The 19,343-nt window shown below is 46.3% G+C and overlaps 1 protein-coding gene across 1 annotated transcript in view; it reads left to right on the forward strand.

The window, feature by feature from the left end:
- The first annotated feature begins 642 nt into the window (after window positions 1-642).
- The window catches only part of MSN (moesin), a 61,783-nt gene continuing 43,082 nt past the window's right edge, over window positions 643-19,343 (forward strand). The window contains exon 1 of the mRNA XM_014850201.3: window positions 643-943. Coding sequence (XP_014705687.1) covers window positions 932-943 — 12 coding nt within the window. The 5' untranslated portion in view covers window positions 643-931. The remainder of the gene's footprint in view (window positions 944-19,343) is intronic.

The raw sequence follows: 19,343 nt of genomic DNA on the forward strand, positions 1-19,343 counted from the left end.
AAGATGGAGACTGGGATTTGAAGGAAGGAAAGTGAGTACAGATATGGGGAAAAGGAGCCCAATTCTGATGAAAATAAGGGTTGAGCAAGGATGGGGAAGAAATTTGGTGGGAAAAGGGATATAGAGTCCTACAGAAGAGAACGGATGAAATGCTGGAGGACCTGAGGCACTGTAGCCACGAGAAGTAAAGTTTCAGGGGGACATCAGATCTTCAGACCTTTGAGGAGTTGTTAGGGACAGCAGGGGATTCCTGTAGCCCTGGCAGCAGAGCTGAGATCCACGGGCAGAAGCCACAGAGAAAAGTAGTTCAGATACACACGGGAAGAACTTTCTAAGAGTCAGAGCTGTCTTGAGAGGGAACGGCCTGTTTTAATAGATAGTGAGCTCCCCATCAGTGGAAAGTTGCTGACTGGGGCTGCTTAAACCTTTGCCAGCATGCAGCCCAGGGTCTGGCCTTGCTTGGGAGTGGGGCTGGATGGCTGGGAGGGCTAGGGGCTGTGAAGGGGGTGGGAGACGGTCAGGGTGGGCCTGGGTCAGGGGTGGAAGCTCCTTTGGTGCGCCCAGGCCCAGGCCGGCCCCCACGTGGCTGGTGTGGCCTGGCTGAGCTGAAGCTGAGCTGGGCTGGGCTGGGCTGGGCTGGGCTGGGCGGGGCGAGGCTGGCGGCCGGCAAGGAGGCGGGCGCGAGGGCGGGGAGCGGCGCAGAAGCCCAGCCACATAAAGGAGCGGGTGGCGCGACGGGGGCGGCTCTTTCCTGGGTGGGGTTTGTGAAGTCGTGGTCCGTTAGCAGGAAGCCGAGCAGTCGCCCCGACGCTAGCGAGGGACCCGATCCGTGTCCCCAGCCCCCGGAGTCCAAGCCGTGTGTACTGCGTGCTCACCGCTGCCCGACAGCAACCAGCCAAACTTCGCCAACTCCACTGCCTTTGCAGCCACCATGCCCAAGACGGTGAGTGCTGGGGGTGGGTGCTGCCGGGCCCGGGGCCTCTAGTTGACCCTTGTAGCCCCTTGCTGATGGCTGGGGGCTTGGCCAGCCACCCGCTGGCTCGGGACGCCGCGCCCTCCGCTGAGGCCTGGTGTGGGGAGGGGCGTGAGTGCAGTACTGGTCTGGCGCTCCCTCGTGGGTGAGGGAGTCTCCGGGTAGAAGTGTGGACGGGGCGGGGCCGGCCTCTTTCTCAAATTCCAGTTCCCTGCGTCTGGGATGCGAGAGTAGGGAAGGCTTCCTCGGGAGCCGGAGCTCTCCTCTTGCCCCTGACGGGTCATGGGCACAGGGGAGAGGACTCTGGTCCGGAGGAGAACACTTCCCCCAGTCCAGGAATTGGCGCCTTTCTGGGGGAAGGCTGTCACTGTCCTGGAGGGGCCATGGGAACCAAGAAGCACGGAGGAGGGAGGGAGCTGCTCAGGGCGGATCCCGCACCCCCACTCACCTTTCCCACAGCCTCCGCAGGCGGCTCCAGCTGTTTCTCACTAGGATAGGAGGAGAAAGTTGTGGAGGGACTCATCCAAGCTGCTTGCTTTAACCAAGGAGTGCTAACATTTCACTAGGCGCCAGACTTAGGAGAGGTCGGCTCTACTTCCTAGGGGAGAAGACTAGTTCCTCCTCTCCACTCACCAAATCCCTGCCCTTCCCATTACTTAATGGCTCTGTGTCTCTTATCCCCGCCGGACTGTTCTGTGATGTGTGGATTCTCTCCTGTGGGGCCACGCCTTTGCAGAGTGGTGGTAGCTTCTAGGATTGGTCTCCACTCCACTGGCTGTTGTGAGAAGAGCAGAAGCCTCCTGGGAGTAGGGCCTAGGAGGGCCGGATGCCCAGGAGGGGGGGACGGGGGAGGGGTGTGCCTGAATAATGAGCCCTGCTTGCTTTTGTGCAAGTCATGACAAATGGCTGCTGGGGCCCTTCCCTTGCTCCGGAAGGCCTGGTGACCCCTCTGGCTTGAGTCCCTTAAGCCAAGTGGCTTGTTTCGCTGGCCTAGGCTGAGCAGTGCTCCCGACCCTTCTCCCTAGGACTACCTGAGCCTTGTAGAGCTGAGGTAGTGACTAGTAGCCTTGAGAAGGGCTGAGAATCCCTGGAGGAGGGGTGGGGGGCCCAGTTCTTTGGGGGTGTGCTGAGCTTTGGTTGCCACGTTGCTGTATTCCGGCCTTATTGCCAAGTGATTCTTGCCTTTCCTGTCCTTCAGAAACACCAAGTTTTCAACAAGTATATGCTTCTACCATCTCTCTTTTAAATTGCTCAAGGTTTTATGACGTGGGGCTTTTCCACACTTGTCCCTCCCCCTGCCCCCCCCCCACACACACACAAAGTGAGAGAATGGTTTTGAAAAGAGAGAGGGGAAAAAGACCCCCATGGTCTCTGCTAACACAGAGGATTATAAAGATTCTTCCAGGAGCCTCTCTTTGGGTTTCTCTCTCTGTGGTTGACTCCTTGACTCCTCTTAAGGTGTGGCTTTGCCTAAATAGGTGGGTGGATTTCTGAAAACAGACTCTGCCTCATGACCTCTCTTCTCTAATGGCATCTCTCATCCTCAATTATGAGATATCTCACCTTTAAATGCAACTTGATGGGCCTGGAAGTTGTTCCAAAATTGCCTTAACGATCCCATTTCAGTGAAAAGTAGCAAGAAGACAGCATGATGATCCTTTTCCTGGTTAAGGAAAGAGACTGGAGTAAGAGCTCTTTGAGGTCAGGCCTAGGGTACTGATGGTACCTGAATACTGAAGGTATTTTTTTGCAGATTGACTGAAATTTGAATCAAATTGGAAGGCAAGGGCTGAATTTTGATAGACCAGAAGCTTTGGAGAATTTGCCATGCTGTTTGGCTTAAGGAATGGTCAACTTTTAGGAGAAATAACTGTATCAAGTCTGTTAAGACCACGGAATCTTAACCTGAAAGAGACCTCAGAGACTCTCTAGTACAACTCTCTCTTTTTTTTTAACTAGTGAAGATATTTAGGCCTATAGGAAAGGACCTACCTAAGGACACAGGATGACAGAACCAAGATTGGGGTCCCAGGCTTTTGATGCTCATTCCATTGACCTTCTATTCCGATTCAATGATTGGGTTCTTGAAGTTGAGTCCCCTCTCTTTCCCAAAGCATATTGTACCTTGTTCTCAGGCCTTCCTGGTCCTCAGATAAAAGAAAGTGGATAATTTGGGCAAAGTAACCAACATTGGTATTTGTGTGGTCTCCTGGTGAGAGTTGAGGCTACCTCCTCTCACTTTTCCAACTCCTCAACCCAATGGTGAGGTATCTAGGGGCACACTCTAGTTCACTGCATACCAACTAGTAACTTTGATGAAGGGAGAAAATTCCCTTATTCTTCTCTGCTTTTTCACTAGTGTGCTTTAGGCTATTTCTGGAGTATGACAGATAGGGAAGGGTAGTGGAAGAATCAAATCCGTTCATTCATATGAACCATTTCTGCAGTCTGTCCGGGGTTGGTTTCACTTTTACAATCAATTGTCTCCATTAGTCAGCCCAGCCTCTCTTAAATCTGTTGAAATATGCTCCTTTCCCACCCCCCTCCCCACCAATTCATGGTTTCTGCTTCTAGTTGCCGGTTTCCTGAGTCTGTTTCAGTTGCTAGAATGGAGAAGCTTATTAACTGCCATCTACACTTTCTGATAATGATAAGACAGTTGTTAAAAAAAAATCTTTCCCTCTCCCTACCCTCTTTAACTTTATTTAGATCACAAAGTCTTTGGGGCTCTCTTGGATTCCCTAAAAAGATTGTTTTGAATTTTCAAGGTTTTCTTGGGTTTTTGGTTTGTTAGAGTTGAAAAGGCTCTTCACAACTATCAAGTCCAACCCTTCTCATTGTACAGATGGAGAAACTGAGACCCACAGATCAGGAGGGACTGACATAGAATGATGCAGCATGTCAGTAGCAAAGCTAGGACTTGAATCTAGGTCTCAGAGGGTCAGTCTTGGTAAAACCTCTTTGGTTTTCTGGGGTTTTAGCCCTGGATCAACAGGTCAGGGGAAAGGTGATCAAGTGGTCATTGGTGAGACCATCCATGTGAGCAAATGTAGAGCCCAGCTCCTTGAGGTATTTGAAGGCTTCTGGGTCTGCATTCAGCTAAACTTTAACAGGGGTTGTGTGGACTGTTTATTTTCCTGCCGTTCCTAGCATTGCTTAAGCCACTCGAGTGGCACTAAAGTGGTACTTGGTAAATAGGAGGAAGAATCTCAGTCTTTTAACCCTTGAACCAGTCCTGCCACAGACTTCAGGGTTGGGCAAGGGGTCAGGAATGGAGGTTATATGAGAGAGGGTGACTCTTTGGATCCTGCATCTCTTCACTTCTTTGGTTCTCCAGTTCACTCGGCCCATTGTGAAAGTGTAAATAATAGAGACAGAATAGAAACCATCTTGAGGATTTCCTTTAAGCTTCTCCTTGAATAGCCCTCTGGGGCTGGTGGGGCAGGAGGGCCTTCATGAGACCCGTAAAGGAACCAACTAATCTGTATATCTCTCATGTTAGCTTGGAGAGAGGAAGGTTGCTCTGTGAGTGGGTCACAGAGATGGTGTAGTAGACCACTAGTCTGCTAACTCTTCATTATTCTCTAGCTGCCTATAACAATAGCTTATTTTAAGGGTGTTCCTCCTTTTCTCTCTCTTCCTCCTCTCAGGAGACTGCTTTAGTGAATGATGGAAGTAGAAGGAACATTTAGAGTTCTTCTGGTCTGTCTCCCTGACTTTAAATCCAATTCTTTCTGGATGAGATGAGATGGCAGCTACATTTAATCTGAACTCTGATCTCTTAGTGTTGCTTGGCAACAGTCTGTCTAGGTCCCTTTGTATCTTCCTGGGAGTGCCCCTCATTGAAATTTCTAGACTTAAGGCCCTCAGAGGGGAGACGATCTGGCTACCAACACTACCAGGGTTGGGCTTTTCATGGCTAGAGTGGCTGAAAATTGGTATCATTACAGGTTGGAACTGTCTGTTTCTGATCTTTCAAAGATGGAACTGAGTTTATCATGTACATCTTTCTCAACTCACAATCTTTTCTCCCTGCTGCTTCACCCTACTCTTCTGCCCCAAAAGGAAAAACAGAGTACAAAGGTGCTCTCCACTGGGGCAGTCCATTGGTCAAGTGAAGGAGGTAGTCTTGTCGTAATTGACTGGCTTTGCTGTTCATCCTTCCTCTCATTTCTTGCCTGACAGTGCTGAAAAACTTTTCAATTCCAGGTTCTGATTTGTGGTACAAGAACAGTCACTTGGAGGGTTAGCTCAGGACTCCACTGATTTGGAAGGTGGGTGTTGGGAAACGGCAAGTAACTCTGACCTGAAGATTTTTCTTCTTCTCTTTCCCTGTAAGAAGAACATCTTTCCTGTCCTCAATAAAATGATCCAAATGAAGTGCACCTTTATGCAAGTCCTTTCTTCGGGCCCTTAGTCTCTCTGGGTTGTCATCAGGCAACTGTATTAGTACTAGGCACACTCTAGTGACCCTTCCAGCACTGACATTCTTGAGAGATTCCATGGTACAGCCTCAAGCCTCTCATCTGTATGTTTACTCTGTCAGACATTCTTTCCTCAAAATTTGAGTGCCTTCTGTGTAACAGGCTAGGTTGAGTGCTTGGTTATGCTGGGAATACAAAATTGAACACTACTTGCTAAAATGTATCTTCTTGTCCCCCTACACCTCTGGAGTGATGTTTCTTCCTGGGTACTGAGTTCAGAATGGAGAGTTTCTAGCTTGGGATTTGGTTTGTTTCATTAGTAGCTCTGACAAGAACACAAGCATGATTGTTCCTGGTCATTTCTTCTTGAGTCTATGGAGGGGAAAGGGATATGTCTTCCCTTGCTGAAGAACAAGAAAGAAACCAAATGAGACTATATTGTGAAGGTTGTGGGTTGACTGAAGAGCATCAGACAAACACTTCATAGGTTTCCCTCTCTTTCTTCTCACGGCCTGCCAGCAGCATAGACCCCCTGTAGTTCTGCCAAAAGGCCAGGAAGCTAGAGATTATGTTTCAGATTTCTTTTTAACCTCATGAGTGTGGTAGTTAGATATATTGGTAGACACTGAGGAGCTGGTAGGCATAAACCACCTCCTAAGGTATCTACCACTGGTGAGCAGAAGGCTAACTGTTGTGGGCTGCAGCATTTCAAATGCATCTGCTTTTAAGATGACCCAGGACTTCCTCAGCCTTAAGCTTCCCTTTAGCTGATCATTCTGGGTGGTCTAGGTTTCTCACAAGAGTGTTTTGAACCACAGAGCAACTGAGCTGGGCTTAAACTTTTTAGTTCAGCGGCTGGCCTGGTGGCGAGGTGGTTGGGTTTGCACACTCTGCTTTGGCGGCCTGGGGTCATGGGTTTGGATCCTGGGCGTGGATGTATGCACCACTCATCAAGCCATGCTGTGGAGGCATCCCACATACAAAATAGAGGAAGATTGGCACAGATGTTAGCTCAAGGACAGTCTTCCTCATGCAAAAAGAGGAAGATTGGCAACAGATGTTAGCTCAGAGCCAATCTTCCTCACAAAAGAACAACAACAAACAAAAAAATCTTTTTAGTTCAACCTTTATTCTTTAGATAGGAGCACTAAAGCCTAGAAAAGGGAAGTGATTTGACTGAACTGGTAATAGGGCTGGAACTAAAATCCAACTTGCCTAACCCCCAGTGTAGGAGAGGAACTTTGAATATCTGCTTTCTAAATGGCACTTGCTGCAGGGTACTCATTGTTTTTTCCCTCTGTGCTGGGGGTTACTTGACCGTAGTGTTGTTATGGTCATGGAAAGGGCAAGCCCTTCTAAGTGTGGAGAGCTGGCCTCAGAGCTTGCTTTCTGTGCAGATGGCTCAGGCTCTGACCTTGCCTCTGAGGCTCTGTAGCGCTTCTAAGGAAGGTGAGTGTTCTGCTTTGGCTGTGAAGGGTGGTGGAAGGCAGATCATTGCACTGAAGAGAGATAAGGAGAGGAGACCAGCCATGTTCTGCTTGAGATTAGGCCTCACTATCCTAAGAGTCCTTATGGAGTAGAGTTATTTCTTTTTTGTATTCATAGCTAGAGGGGTCAGCCAGCTTGTTCAAGATCACATTAAGTTGGTAATAGTATTGAAAGGAGAACTTGATGTTCCCGATTCCCAAGTTAGTGGCCTCTCACTGGACTTGCCCATCTTGGAACGATGACTCTTTTTACCCAGGGGACAGAGACTTCCAGAGAATTGGCTCTGTGGTGATTACGTTAACAATATGGCTGCAGTGGAGTTCCCCTAAATATCTTCTGCTGTAGCAGGTTTCAGTCACTGGGTGACTTAGTGATTCTGGGGCCTAAGAATGACTTTTTTCTCTTCCTGCTCACCCTGCACCCAAATTACCTGCTCTGTCTTTGCCATTTTAAATTTTGAGCTCTTTGTATTCTGACATAATGCTCCAGCTTGACTTGTTCCTTGAGTTAGGAGAACATTATGTTACTTTCCTTTCCACTTTGCAGAATATATTTGCTGCTGTAGCAAACATTTGAATAAAGACTGGAGTCTCCTGGCCTCAGCCTTCACTACTCACCTCTAGGTGTTGTAGGCCAACCCCGGGGCAGGTAGCTAGCCAAAAAAGGACTTTTCAGGCCTTCATAGACGAGGAGTATAGAGTAGTGGTGGGAAAGCACAGACTCTGGAACCAGACTGCTTGTGCTCAAATCCCAGCTTTGTGACCAACTAGTCGTGTAGCCTTGGGCAAGTTACTTCTGTGCTTCATTTTCTTCAACTGTAAAGCAAAGATAATAATAGTACCTATCTCATGGGCTTGTTGTGAGGATTAAATGAGGCAATTTGTGTAAAGTGCTTAGAACTGTGCCTAGCATCTAATAAGTGCTATGCAAATATTAGTTATCATAATTATTTATGGAACTGCAATACTCCCAACCCTGTGCTAGGTAGGATGGGTAAGAAAGAAGGCAGGCAGCTGCATTCTCACCATTTATTGAGTGGTTATTAAGTACTATTTACTTTAAGGGATACAAATAAATGGATGGAGGATACAATTACTGCCTTCATAGATCTCCTGTTTAACTCACTTAAAAACAGTTTGAGAAAAATATGTACTTTACATGGCATTTTCTTTAGATTTTGAGAAGGGGGGTATGAACAGGGCCTTGAAGGATGTATACACTTTCGGGCAGTGGCCGTTCTGGGTGGTAGAGCCTTTGGTATATCGTGTAAACCAGGTGGCCCTAGGCCAGTGCTCTTTTGAAAGTGAGTTTGTCTGAAATGAAGGAAGCCCACAGAGTACAGGAGCATAGATGAAGTTGCCCTTTCTGGGGGAAGTTAGAGCCGACAGTCCTGTCTCAACTGGCAAAGCTTCTGAAGGAGTTTGTTGGGGGAGACTGTACCTTGAGTTTTCCAGAATTGGATGAACTAACTAAAACAAATTTTGTTGTCTTTGTTGCCTTAGTAGGTATGTGAGAGAGTCCTTCCTTCATGTTTCCATGGAGTTTGGAGGGTGGGGGTCAGGGTAACAGCCAATTTGGGTGTCATTAGTTAAGTTGTACAAATCTTTGCTATCTTCAAGGGTTTTAAGTGAGCTAAACTCCTCTCCAAACATCCTCACAGGATACTCCTGAGAAATTGACTAACCCACAGAAATTCCCTTGCTGAGAACAAAAGTCAGTTAGCCTCCTCACCTTTGAAATTTTCTTGTCACTAACATGAAAATATCTGAAATATGTAACTGGAATAGAGCAAAGCCCCCGTCTCCAGGTTCCTTACTCTTCTTGGCACCTGGGCCATGGGGTATCTAGCATATTCTTGGTGAGAACATCTGCCATTTTGCTTCAGGGTTATACTACACCTTTCTGCTGGTACTTGGAGAGCTGCTCCAGCAGGGTCTGAGGTGGGCCTGGGGAAAATATAGCCTGGTTGCCTTTCTTTCTGCCATAGCCTGGGCATTTTCTTAAAGTTGGAAGTTTGCCTCCTGGCCTTAGGCCAGTTGCCAGAGGAAACCAATGACTAAAGCCTTCCTCCCTACGACGTCAGCTTCTGGAACTTTTCCTGATGATCCCCTACCAGTCAAGTATGCCTTATTTGGCTGTTTTCTCCCCCCTCAAATGCCCTTCACCACCTCAGCTAGTCCCCTTTTGTCATTTTGTACAGGGAACACCTTCCTCAAGTTTTTATAGTGCCACCTGCAAGCTTTTATTTTCTCCTCGTTTAGGGCATTTTTAGATTAAAGCAGGAGGTGAGGCTCTTTGATGGGAGTGGGGAGGAGTGGGAGAGGAGAGAGGAAGAAGGGAGAGCTCTGGAATGATTGTGATTTCTCCACCCTGCTTTCTTATCTTTCCTTGCCCTCTTGACCCTGCCTGGTCACCCCCTCTAGCTTCTTACCCAGATCTCTGATAGCCTAGGAGTAGTCTTGTTTGGCCTGAAAAGGCTCAGAGTGTGGGGGTGGGGTGGGGTGGGGTGGGGTGGGGCCGGGCTGGGGCTCTCAGCATCTGAAACTATTCCTTTGGAGTAGGTAAAACCTTCCAGTTAGTAAGTTCTTTGTGTATGCCTTTTTTTATGCCTAGGCTTCTTATTTGGCTTTCCTGAGTGGGCTGGGTCCAGTGTCCCTCTGTTTCCCATCCCGTCCTGAGCTGTCAAGCCCTAGGTTAGAAGAGCTGAGCTTTTGACACTTATACCTTGGGACACCTGTCTAGATGGTTTTTAAAAAATGCTGTTTAGTAGAAATGGTACAATGAAAAGAATAGTGGACCAAATCAGGATATCTGGTTTTTAGTCTCTGCCTGTGTGACCTTGGGCAAGTCACTTTTATGGGCCTTAGTTTTTATATCTGTAAAATGAGAACATTGGATTTTCTTGACATTCTGATTATTTGTGCTCAGTCTTAAAGAAGATAGTAAGGGATTCTTAGAAAGAGTGTAACAGAACAGAGAGCAATGACTATTTGGAGAAATTGTCCTCTCCTCATGGCGTTGGGAGTGTTGGTTTTTTTTGCCCAGCTATCAATGTGTAAGTAGCCCTCTCTATTTCAATGAGCTCTGCTTAGAGGTATTGGATCCACCTACCACAGAGCTTGCTTTGGGCATCTTGGCTTGGAGAGACAATTGTTGACTGAGTGCCTTGGGTGGGGCCTTGGAGTCCAGCCTGCAAACTACCGTTACTGCCTATTTTGGGTCATTGGTGACTCCAGGAAGAATAGAAGACCCTTGAATTGGTCATTGTTCCAGCAGGGAAGGGGAAGACCAAGAAACAAACCAAAACTGAATGCAAATGAGATTTGACTTCCTCTACCCCCTTCCCCCATAACATCCGTCTCCTGAGGGCTATGAAATTGCTTTTGGCCGAGTCTTAAATTGCTATGCTCCCCTTCCCCTTCCTCTTTCTGAGTCACTGATGTCTATGTTGCACTTGGATGGGGAGAACTAGGTGATGTTGTCTTGGGTGGAGTGCAGGGGAGGAATTTCTAGTGAGGGACATTGCCACATGCCTGGGGCTCAGCCTTCAGTTGATCCTGCATTTTGTGAATATGGTTTCTTTTGGTGTTATACCTGTAGATCAAAGGAGATGGATTTCTGAATTTCCCATGAGGGCCTGATGGGCTGATGGGGCATAAGCAAGTTCCTGGAGATGGTATACCCTTGGCAGGATCTGTGTTCACCCTTCTTCTTCCTCCTTACTGACATTTTGTACAGTGCTTGCTTGTGAATCAAGGATTGTAGGCTGTATCTCAGCCACCTAGGAGTTGGCCATGAACATGATCTTCACCTTCCCAGAGGCCCCTGGAGGGAGAGCAAGATAGAAGTTTTCTTGGCATCTGCCTTCCTTTGGGAACAAGTTCCTGGGGCAGTTTAACCAGAGAAAGCTTAGTTGGATAGAGCTGGGCAATGCTTTTGAGTGGAAGATTCTTCCCCAGCCATGGAGCTGGAATGGCCTCTGGGTCACGAAGAAGCTTGCTCCTGAGAGTAGCGGCCTTGCTGGCAGCCTTTCCTTCCTAGGGGCCTCACATGGCTTGTTAAGGATTCCATTTATTGGTAGTAGATTAGAATGGCTATTGGTGAGGGAGAGTAGGCAAGCAGATGGAGGAGGGAGAAAGGGAGAAGGAAGGAAAGAGGAGTGAAATGGAAGAACAGTGGTTCTTTATTTTTATATTTCCTCTTTTTATAAAACCCAAATGGCATATGACAAAGTTCAGCAAATAGAGGGAAAAATCTCCCATAAACCCACCATTTAACATAGCAATTATTGTCTATGTGTATTTCTTGTCACATCTCATATGTACCTTAATTTTCCATCGTGCAATCAGTGTACGTAAAAAAAATCCTAATTCTTTATCCCTACTTAACATGTCACTAAAAACTTAGGTAAATGCTATTTAGTTTCAAAAAATGAACATTTTAATGGCTTTACAAGAATCCATCCAATGGCTGTGTCATAATTTACTTAACCATTCCTCTTTTGGGGGTCGGGGCGCATTTAGATTACTCCCAGCATTTCCCAGTACTTCAAACACTGCAGTGAATGTGAACAAGAAAAAATCTAAACCCCTTAGCATGGTATATAGTGAGAACCCTTTGATACTTGGCTCCATCCTCGCTCCGTCTCCAGACTCAGTTCTCACTTGTCCCCACATGTACGCTATTCTGTAGCTTTGTGGGATCAAGGTTCCCCAAGTAAGGCATACCTTTTATATCCTTCAGCTCTAGTATATGCTTTTTCTTTCAGCTTGAAATGTCAAATGTGTCTTCTTTACCTCCCCCCACTCCATGTCATCTTCACTAGAAGCTTTCTTTAATACTTTCAGGTAGTATTAGTTGTGGCATTTTCTGTGTGCCCTCTGTACTTTGTCAGAATTTCTGTTATGATACTTATCACATCTTATTGCTGCCATCTGAGCTCCCAGGCTTTCTCCTTCAGTAAACTTGTAGATATGAAAGTTTCTAACTCCCCCTGCCTCAAGAAGGAGCTGTTGTCTAGGTGGAGGTGGTTAGGGATGGGGAGGCCTTTGAAGAGCGCATAGTCAGTGACCGTGGAGAGGGAGAAGCAGCAGTAATATATGCAAGGGATCCAACAGTGTTAGATGAACACCTGGTAGGACATACTAGGCCCTAGTAATAGAAAAATACATCTTGGAGAAGGGAAGGGTGCGTTAGCATCTATAGGGAGGAGAGACCTGAGAGAAAGTCTTGCTGGCCTTGACCCACCAATACAAGCTTTTTAAATCATTCCAGATCTCAGTTTTCCATCTGTAAAATGGTAAGAGTAATAGGCTCCAACTGGCCCAGCACAGGCCTACTCAAGAATGGCCGCAAGTGGCTGGGGAGGGAGGAGCCACTTTCTCCTGGGCTCTTTAGCATCAAATGAATGGCACTAGAGTAGAGGGTTTCCTAACATTCCTTCAGCTGGAGATGGAAGTATTTATAGAAGCTGCAGTAAAACTGAGCACCTTTCAGGCTTTCTGGCCAAAAGTCCACCATGCACTGTTAGAAGGACAAGTCTCTGTGTCCATCGCTAACTATATGTTCTTTAAAGGCCTGCCCATCCCACCTGTCTTGGGCAAACAGCTTATGAGGAACCATTCAAGCCAGATTCAAGGTCTTTGGATGGGGATACTCCTCCATCTAGTGTGCTTTTTGTTTTCTCCACATGCTACTCATGGCTTCTTGCTGTTGTCCTGGCCATTTGAAAACCCTCAATCCATCCTAGGATTTCATGTTTTATAAAGGAAGCAAATTACCTGAATATGTGGAAGATCTGCTGGTCAACTATAAAGTAACAAGGGGAAGGGACTTGCTCAAAGTCATGAGTCAGGGGCAGAAGCATGAGTTGAAGCCAAAACTCTTCCGGAGTGTGTTATTTCCATTCTATCACCCTAGCCCACTAAGCACGTAAGCTTCATGAGAATAGGAACAGTTTCCCTCTACCCATTGTATCCCCCGTACCTAGCACAGTGCCTGGCATAGAGGAGGTGCTCAACAAATATTTGTTGAATAGATACATTGACAGCTACTATTGTCAAGTGGGAATTGTCTTCAATAGACTTCCTTGGCTATGTCCACTAGAAGCCAAACAACAATTCTAGTGGCCCACTGGAAATTATGTATTGTGGACCCAGCTGGGCCCTGGCAGAATGGAGCTGAGTAGTGCCAAGGAATGGGGAGGAATTGTCCTTCTTGTGCACCTTGGAGAGCCTGTTTAGCTGTGGGTGGCCAGCTTGTTCACAGCCAATTTCTACTCTCTTTTCCCATATCTTCATATAATATGGCAATGTTCATGCTGAGGGGGAATATTCGAATCAGAGTTTTTAGTGGATTCTAACAGGCAGCCTTGCAAGCATTTCTATCTGGCTTTGAAGCAATCTGGAGTTTGACCCTATAGTACATATTTGAAGCATTACCTAGTCTTTTAAGTTTTTTGTATGTACGTTGCTCATTGTGGCATGGCCAGCAGGCAGGACTGCATTGTGTAATATAATCTTGAGAGGTTTGTGCTCCTGAGGTTTAGGCATTGAGTTGGCTCTTGTGCTCAGGGATGGGCAGAGTCAGGCAGAGATCAGGGAGGACAGCAGGGAAGTCCTGTAGAACATCATGTCAGGGCACTTAGCAGCTGTGTTCTCCTGCTGTTGGCATCACCACCACCACCATCACCCAGGCTGCCTTAGGGCCCAGAGCTACATATCTTTGTAGATTTGGGCATATTTTAGTCAAGGCAGACTAATTTCGGGAGCAATAGGAGGTACCCTTCCTCTCACCCATTCCAGAGAGAGGGGTGTGGCTCGCATTTGAGAGATATAGGTTTAGGCCTACTAGTTAGGGTTGAGTGCCCTAAAATAGTGAGAACCTCCGAAGGTCATGTTGTCTTTAAAGGTCTTTTTCCATTTGTTCTTATAGTGCTGAGCTAGACACTGTACAAGGAATGTTAACAGACACATTCTATGCTGTTTGGTAGAGCAAACTTAAATAAGGACAGACTTTACTTATTTTACAATTTTTGGTTTGTGTTTTTTTATTATGAAACTGATACATATCTGCTGTAAGAAATGAAATGACACTGAGAAATATAAAATCCCCTGTCTTCTGCCCCGACTCTATTCTCTGAGGGAACCGCTATTAACCAGTTAGTTATGTGAACTAAGACTTTTTAATGCATTTAGACTTATGTAACTTTAAACACACACATAACACAAATCCATACTGTTCTGCAACTTGTTGTTTTTTAACTATGTGATGGCCATATTTTCCTGTTGATTTTAATGTCTGTATGGGCTCATTAATAAGCAAATTATCAAATGAGTGGAACACTTAAAATCTACACAAATGAAAAGTCCTATATTCTTTTTTGAGTGGAAAATAAAAAGCACATTGTAAAAGGGCTTGCCTGCCTGAGAGAGAAGGCTTTCTGGAGAGGGTGGGAGTGGTGGACCCTTCTGTTGGGATGAAGGATAGGATAATGAAAGCTGCTCCCCTTTTCAAGCTCAGTAGGCCCTACACCAAGAGATTGCTGTGATTTCACCTGTGCCTAAATGACCTTAGTGGAGTAATTGGCGGTAGGGTAAACCACTTTCCTGTGCTTAATGTGGCCCCCTCCCTCTTCTGTGGTTTTGCCTGTGTGGGGTAGTTTGATTCCAAACGGTACCTAACTGAGAACCCTGTTCCTCAGAAGACCTCTGGCTACCATAGCTATCTGCGGTTAAGGAAAGAAGTTGTGTAAGTGTATGTGTGTGCGTGTGTGTTAGTGCTGGTGGGCACATGCCTTTTCAGTCTTCCCCAGAGAAAAGCAGTGAAGCTGGATTAGAATCCCCCCTTCATACTTACCAGGGATCTAGTCCAGGTTGCAGGAAAGTGGAATCTTGCAGAGAGCTCAGATGTGGCTGAACCATCCAGCTGAAGAGTTGAGGAAGATAGTGATTTGTGGAATGCAAATAAATAAATAATGTATTTTGGAAACAAATTCTAGCCCAGTGGCTGCTTCTGGTCTTAGAAGGTTGCTAGCTTGCGATATTGATCACGTTGAAGGAGACAGGCCAGGCAAGAAGAAGCAGAATTACCAGAAATGCAGGCTCTCTTCTCCCCACTCATGGCATGCCCTGCCCTTCTCTTGTCTTCTTAGTTCCCAGGCTTTCACAGTGGGTGAAGCAGAGTTTCTGGAGCCTCTTCCACCAAAGATTGCCCTTGGCTAGGCCAGACCTATAGGCCACTGCAGGCATTATTGTCTTCCCCTTTAGACAAACAGGAAGCTGCCTGCAGATTCTGAGTGATTGGAGCTTTCTGAATCCTTGTGGGGCAGGGAGAGCAAAGCTCTGAGGTCAGACTCCAGAAAAAGAAAGGAAAGGACATTTTAAATAATTTTTTGGCTACTTGAGAAGGCTTGGATCCAAAGTATCTCCAGGCTTTTATTGTAGGTCAGGCTTGTAGGAAGATGTGTGTTTCAACACTTATTGGCTGTGTGACCTTGGGGAAGTACTTTAATCTCCCTGAGCCTCCCATTCTTCATTGGTAAAGTGGAGATGATAATGCTAGCTTTATTAGCTAGAATTGATGGGAAACTTGGATAAGATAACATTGGAAAGCCGTCTAATATTAGTTCTGTAGAAAATCAAGCATACAGGATTCAAGTCCTCAGAGAAGCTTAAATCATGTTTTAACAGCCTCTGTTGACAAAGGCAGTAGTGTGTGTCAGTGGATGAAAGACTTTCACCTCACCATTAAGAATGGTTATGAGCTTTAAAAGGGTAAGCCTCAGTTATCAGGAAAAGTTCACTTCTGTGTAACAGCTCATATATAGACCATTTGGGACCAATGATTCGTTGCCATATAATCAGCTCTCAACTATCCATAACAAAAGTTTCTTCTCCTAGCTACCTGTGGACTGCCTGTCCTGAGCCATGTGAGCCCAGGGAGTGTAAACTCCCTTGGCTTTTCTGATAATCCAAACAAGATGTAATTAGTTAGGTAAATATTTCTAAAAAACTCCCAAAGTAAAGTGGTTAGATTGGTACTGCTGAGTTATCCATAGTGTATTACTCTTATGTTGATATGGATAACTGACCTTAACCACAAGGAAAATGGTGAAGTTTGGCCTCTGGAGCTAGAAAAGTGATGGGCTTCTACTTCCCAGGTCATTTATGCCCTCACTGACCGTCCCTCCAGGCTGTGAACTCAGGTAGGGGTGAAAAATTTATGAGTCTCGGATTGGGAGGGAGGCAGTCCTTCAAAGAGTGGAGGTAGAAAAGACCATGTATAAGATTACCCTACATGGACTGTTATTCCAGGAAGGGTTTGAACAGTTCTCCCTTCCCCTCACTCCACTGGGATTCAGCCTTTGAAGAAAGAGCCAAGACTGAATAAATCTTGAAAGAGCTATTAGAGACCTCTCTGGGCAAGTTCCTCTGGAACTTCTAGCTTTTGATCAGCCCAGAAAAGGGAATACTAGGGTTAGGAAGCTGAGAGTTTCCTATAAGTTTAGGGGTAGCTGCCTGTTTTCCAAGTAGTTCCCTGTTTAAAACAGCCTTGTCTGATGTGAATTAAAGGAATTCCTTTATAGGTTGGCTGGCATTGCCATGCAGTTATTTTCCAATGTTCCTAGCTTTTTGCACCCCACGTCTGGACAAAAAAAAAAAAAAGGTCCCCGACACAAATACTGATAATTCTCTACATTTATGATATGCATGATAATTTTCAAAGTCCTTTTTACCATATTATTATGTCATTTGATATTCATTAACTCTCTCCAGTTAACAGGTTAGGAATTATTATCCCCATTTTTTCATATGGGGAAACTGAGGCTCAAAGAGGTTAAGTGACTCTGCAAAAATTACTCAGCTAATGAATAAGGGAGACAGGACTTGAGTGGGAGAGAAGACTTTGGTTTTAGACTCTGCATAGGGTGGGGTATGCAAAGGGGAGACAAGTATTGTTTCATAAATGCCTGGACTTAAGCTCTAGTCATGGTTAGGCCAGAATTCTGAGGCTATAAAGGAAGTTTCAGCTTTAAACATCAGGTCCTTCCCCTGGTCCAATGGTTGCCCAACCTCCCTTCAGTCTCTTCTAAAATATCATGTGTCAAGAATAAGGTTTAGAGAGAATTCTAGTAGTTTGGGGTCTATGTTGGAACGTCCGCCTGTCATGTTGTTTGTGTTGTGCCTGCTTGGGACCTGGCTTGACTCTTGTTCTGCAGCTGGCTTCCTGTGTAACCCTTCTTGCTAGTGTCAGACTACTGCCTTCAAGACTAGTTGAGCTTCCAACCTGGTTGAGCCAATAACTTACTTGGCTTTGCCTTGCTCCTGGACACATAGGTGTTTCTTGTTAGGAAGTAAGAATTGTTTGGGGAATGCTTAGACCTAGCTAATAACATAGGGTCTTGTTTGTACCTTGGCAGGAGCATGAACATTGGTCCAACATGTTGTTGAATGGAGGAGGTATTGGGGAAAAGAACACTCTTCTGGACTTGAAGAGAGCTGGAGTTTAGTCTGGGCTCTGCTAGAGTCCCAGGGCAAACTTGGCCAAGCTCTTGCCCCTTTGGAGGTGGTAGTCTGTTGTACAAGGGGTTGGTTTGGCTAATCTATGAGAGTCATTTCTGCTCTGAAAATCTGTCATTTATTCAGAAATGTTACATTCCCCAAACAGTGGAAGCTGGTCTGCTGCGCCTTGGGTAAGGGGATGGTGGCACACATCTCAGAAATGTTCTCAATTCTGTGGGTAACTGGGCCAAATGGCAATTCTGTTAGCCCTGAGAGGTTGAGAGTGGTCAGATATGCCTGGCTTTTGGAGGGGAGACCTTCACAGAAGGGCCTTGGGAATGTTGAGGAGCGTAACTGGGTAGAGGGGTAGGCAGGTGAGGGTGGCAAGCGTCAGTCCAGGCCTGATTTGGGTGAGGAGGGAAGAGATGCTCTGGAAAGGTATTTCTTGGGGAAGAAAGGTTATAAGATGACATCATGATGTAGATGGTTTAGTGTAGTCTCCGGCCAGATAGTCCCTGGTCGTAAGTAATTGGTAACCTCTCAGGAATGTGACACCATCACATGAGAATGTGTCATTAGAGCAGCCAAAGGCTGTGGAAGCAGGAAAAGCAGCTCTCCCTTGTCACCATCTCCTCTAAGTAGGGTGTGAGGTCCTTAAAGTTGGGCCATTGAGACCAGACAGGGCAAATGGAAAAACCCAGTGCATAATGGCAGATATGCCTGGTCCTTTAGAAGAAGGAAAAGTCATAATGCTCGCTTGATGTCAAAGCATGTGAGATTGAATTTACTAGTGCTGATACATTTTAATTTTTTTTCTTGTAGTTTTGAAGCAAGGTTGGGAAAAGGGGGAAGTTTGAACTCATGATCCTAGTGGCCCTAGCGGTCAGAATGAAGGTGGAATTTAACTGTTAGAGCTGCCCTTCTTAAGGCAGAGGGCTGAGTTTTGCATGGGGCCAGCTAGGCTCCTTGCTTTCTCATCCACTGGGGAAGTCCAGCTTGCCTATGCAATTGGTCTTGGCCAGCTTGTGGAAGCACGTGTAGACTGATTAATTGCTCTGGCTTAGGGCTTTGGGCATCAGTATTTTTTTTTAAGATTTTATTTTTCCTTTTTCTCCCCAAAGCCCCCCAGTACATAGTTGTGTATTTTTAGTTGTGGGTCCTTCTAGTTGTGGCATGTGGGACGCCGCCTCAGCATGGCTTGATGAGCGGCCCTGTGTCCGCACCCAGTTTTCGAACTGGTGAAACCCTGGGCTCCCGAACGGGAGCACGCGAACTTAACCACTTGGCCATGGGGCCGGCCCCAAGCACCAGCATTTTTTAAGAGCTCCCCTTGGATATTCTAATGTTGGGCCAGGGTAGATAACTACATCCCCTAATCGAAGCCTCTCCATGTTACATTTGTGAAAACTGAGCCTGGGAAAGGGGAGACCTAGCCAATGCCCGTACAGCATGGATACAGCTGAGCTGATCTGAGACTTTGTCTAGGGCTCTTCCCACTCCACTCTCGTAGCTGGAGGTGAATGTGGCCGTGACAGCTCAGTTTGGTAGGCTCTAAATTTGGTTATTGGGCCTGGATGAGATGGGAGTTATGCGCTTCCCCTCCTACAAGTGTTGGTGGAAGGAATGGGGTTCAGATTAACTAACTGGACCCAAAGGAGGTAAGCAGCTCTCTTCAGAGCATGAGTTGACTGGACCTGTACAGGCCAATGGTGGCAGAGGAGAAAGGATAGGATAGGATGGGAAGTGAGTAATGTTGTGGGCACCAAGGCATTCAGTTAGTGGGAACGTTATAGGGAGTTGGTGAGTAAGAGCCTAAGGACCATGTGACCTCATTCCTCAGCTCCATATAGAACTGCTTAGCTAGGGCCCTCCTCTGTGTCCAAGGCAAGATGCTTTGGAACTGAAGATTGCTTGTTCTCTGCTTCTTGCTTCAGCTGGGTGGCCTTTACACCTGAC

This window comes from Equus asinus, chromosome X (genome assembly GCF_041296235.1).
Source record: "Equus asinus isolate D_3611 breed Donkey chromosome X, EquAss-T2T_v2, whole genome shotgun sequence".
Taxonomy (NCBI): domain Eukaryota; kingdom Metazoa; phylum Chordata; class Mammalia; order Perissodactyla; family Equidae; genus Equus; species Equus asinus.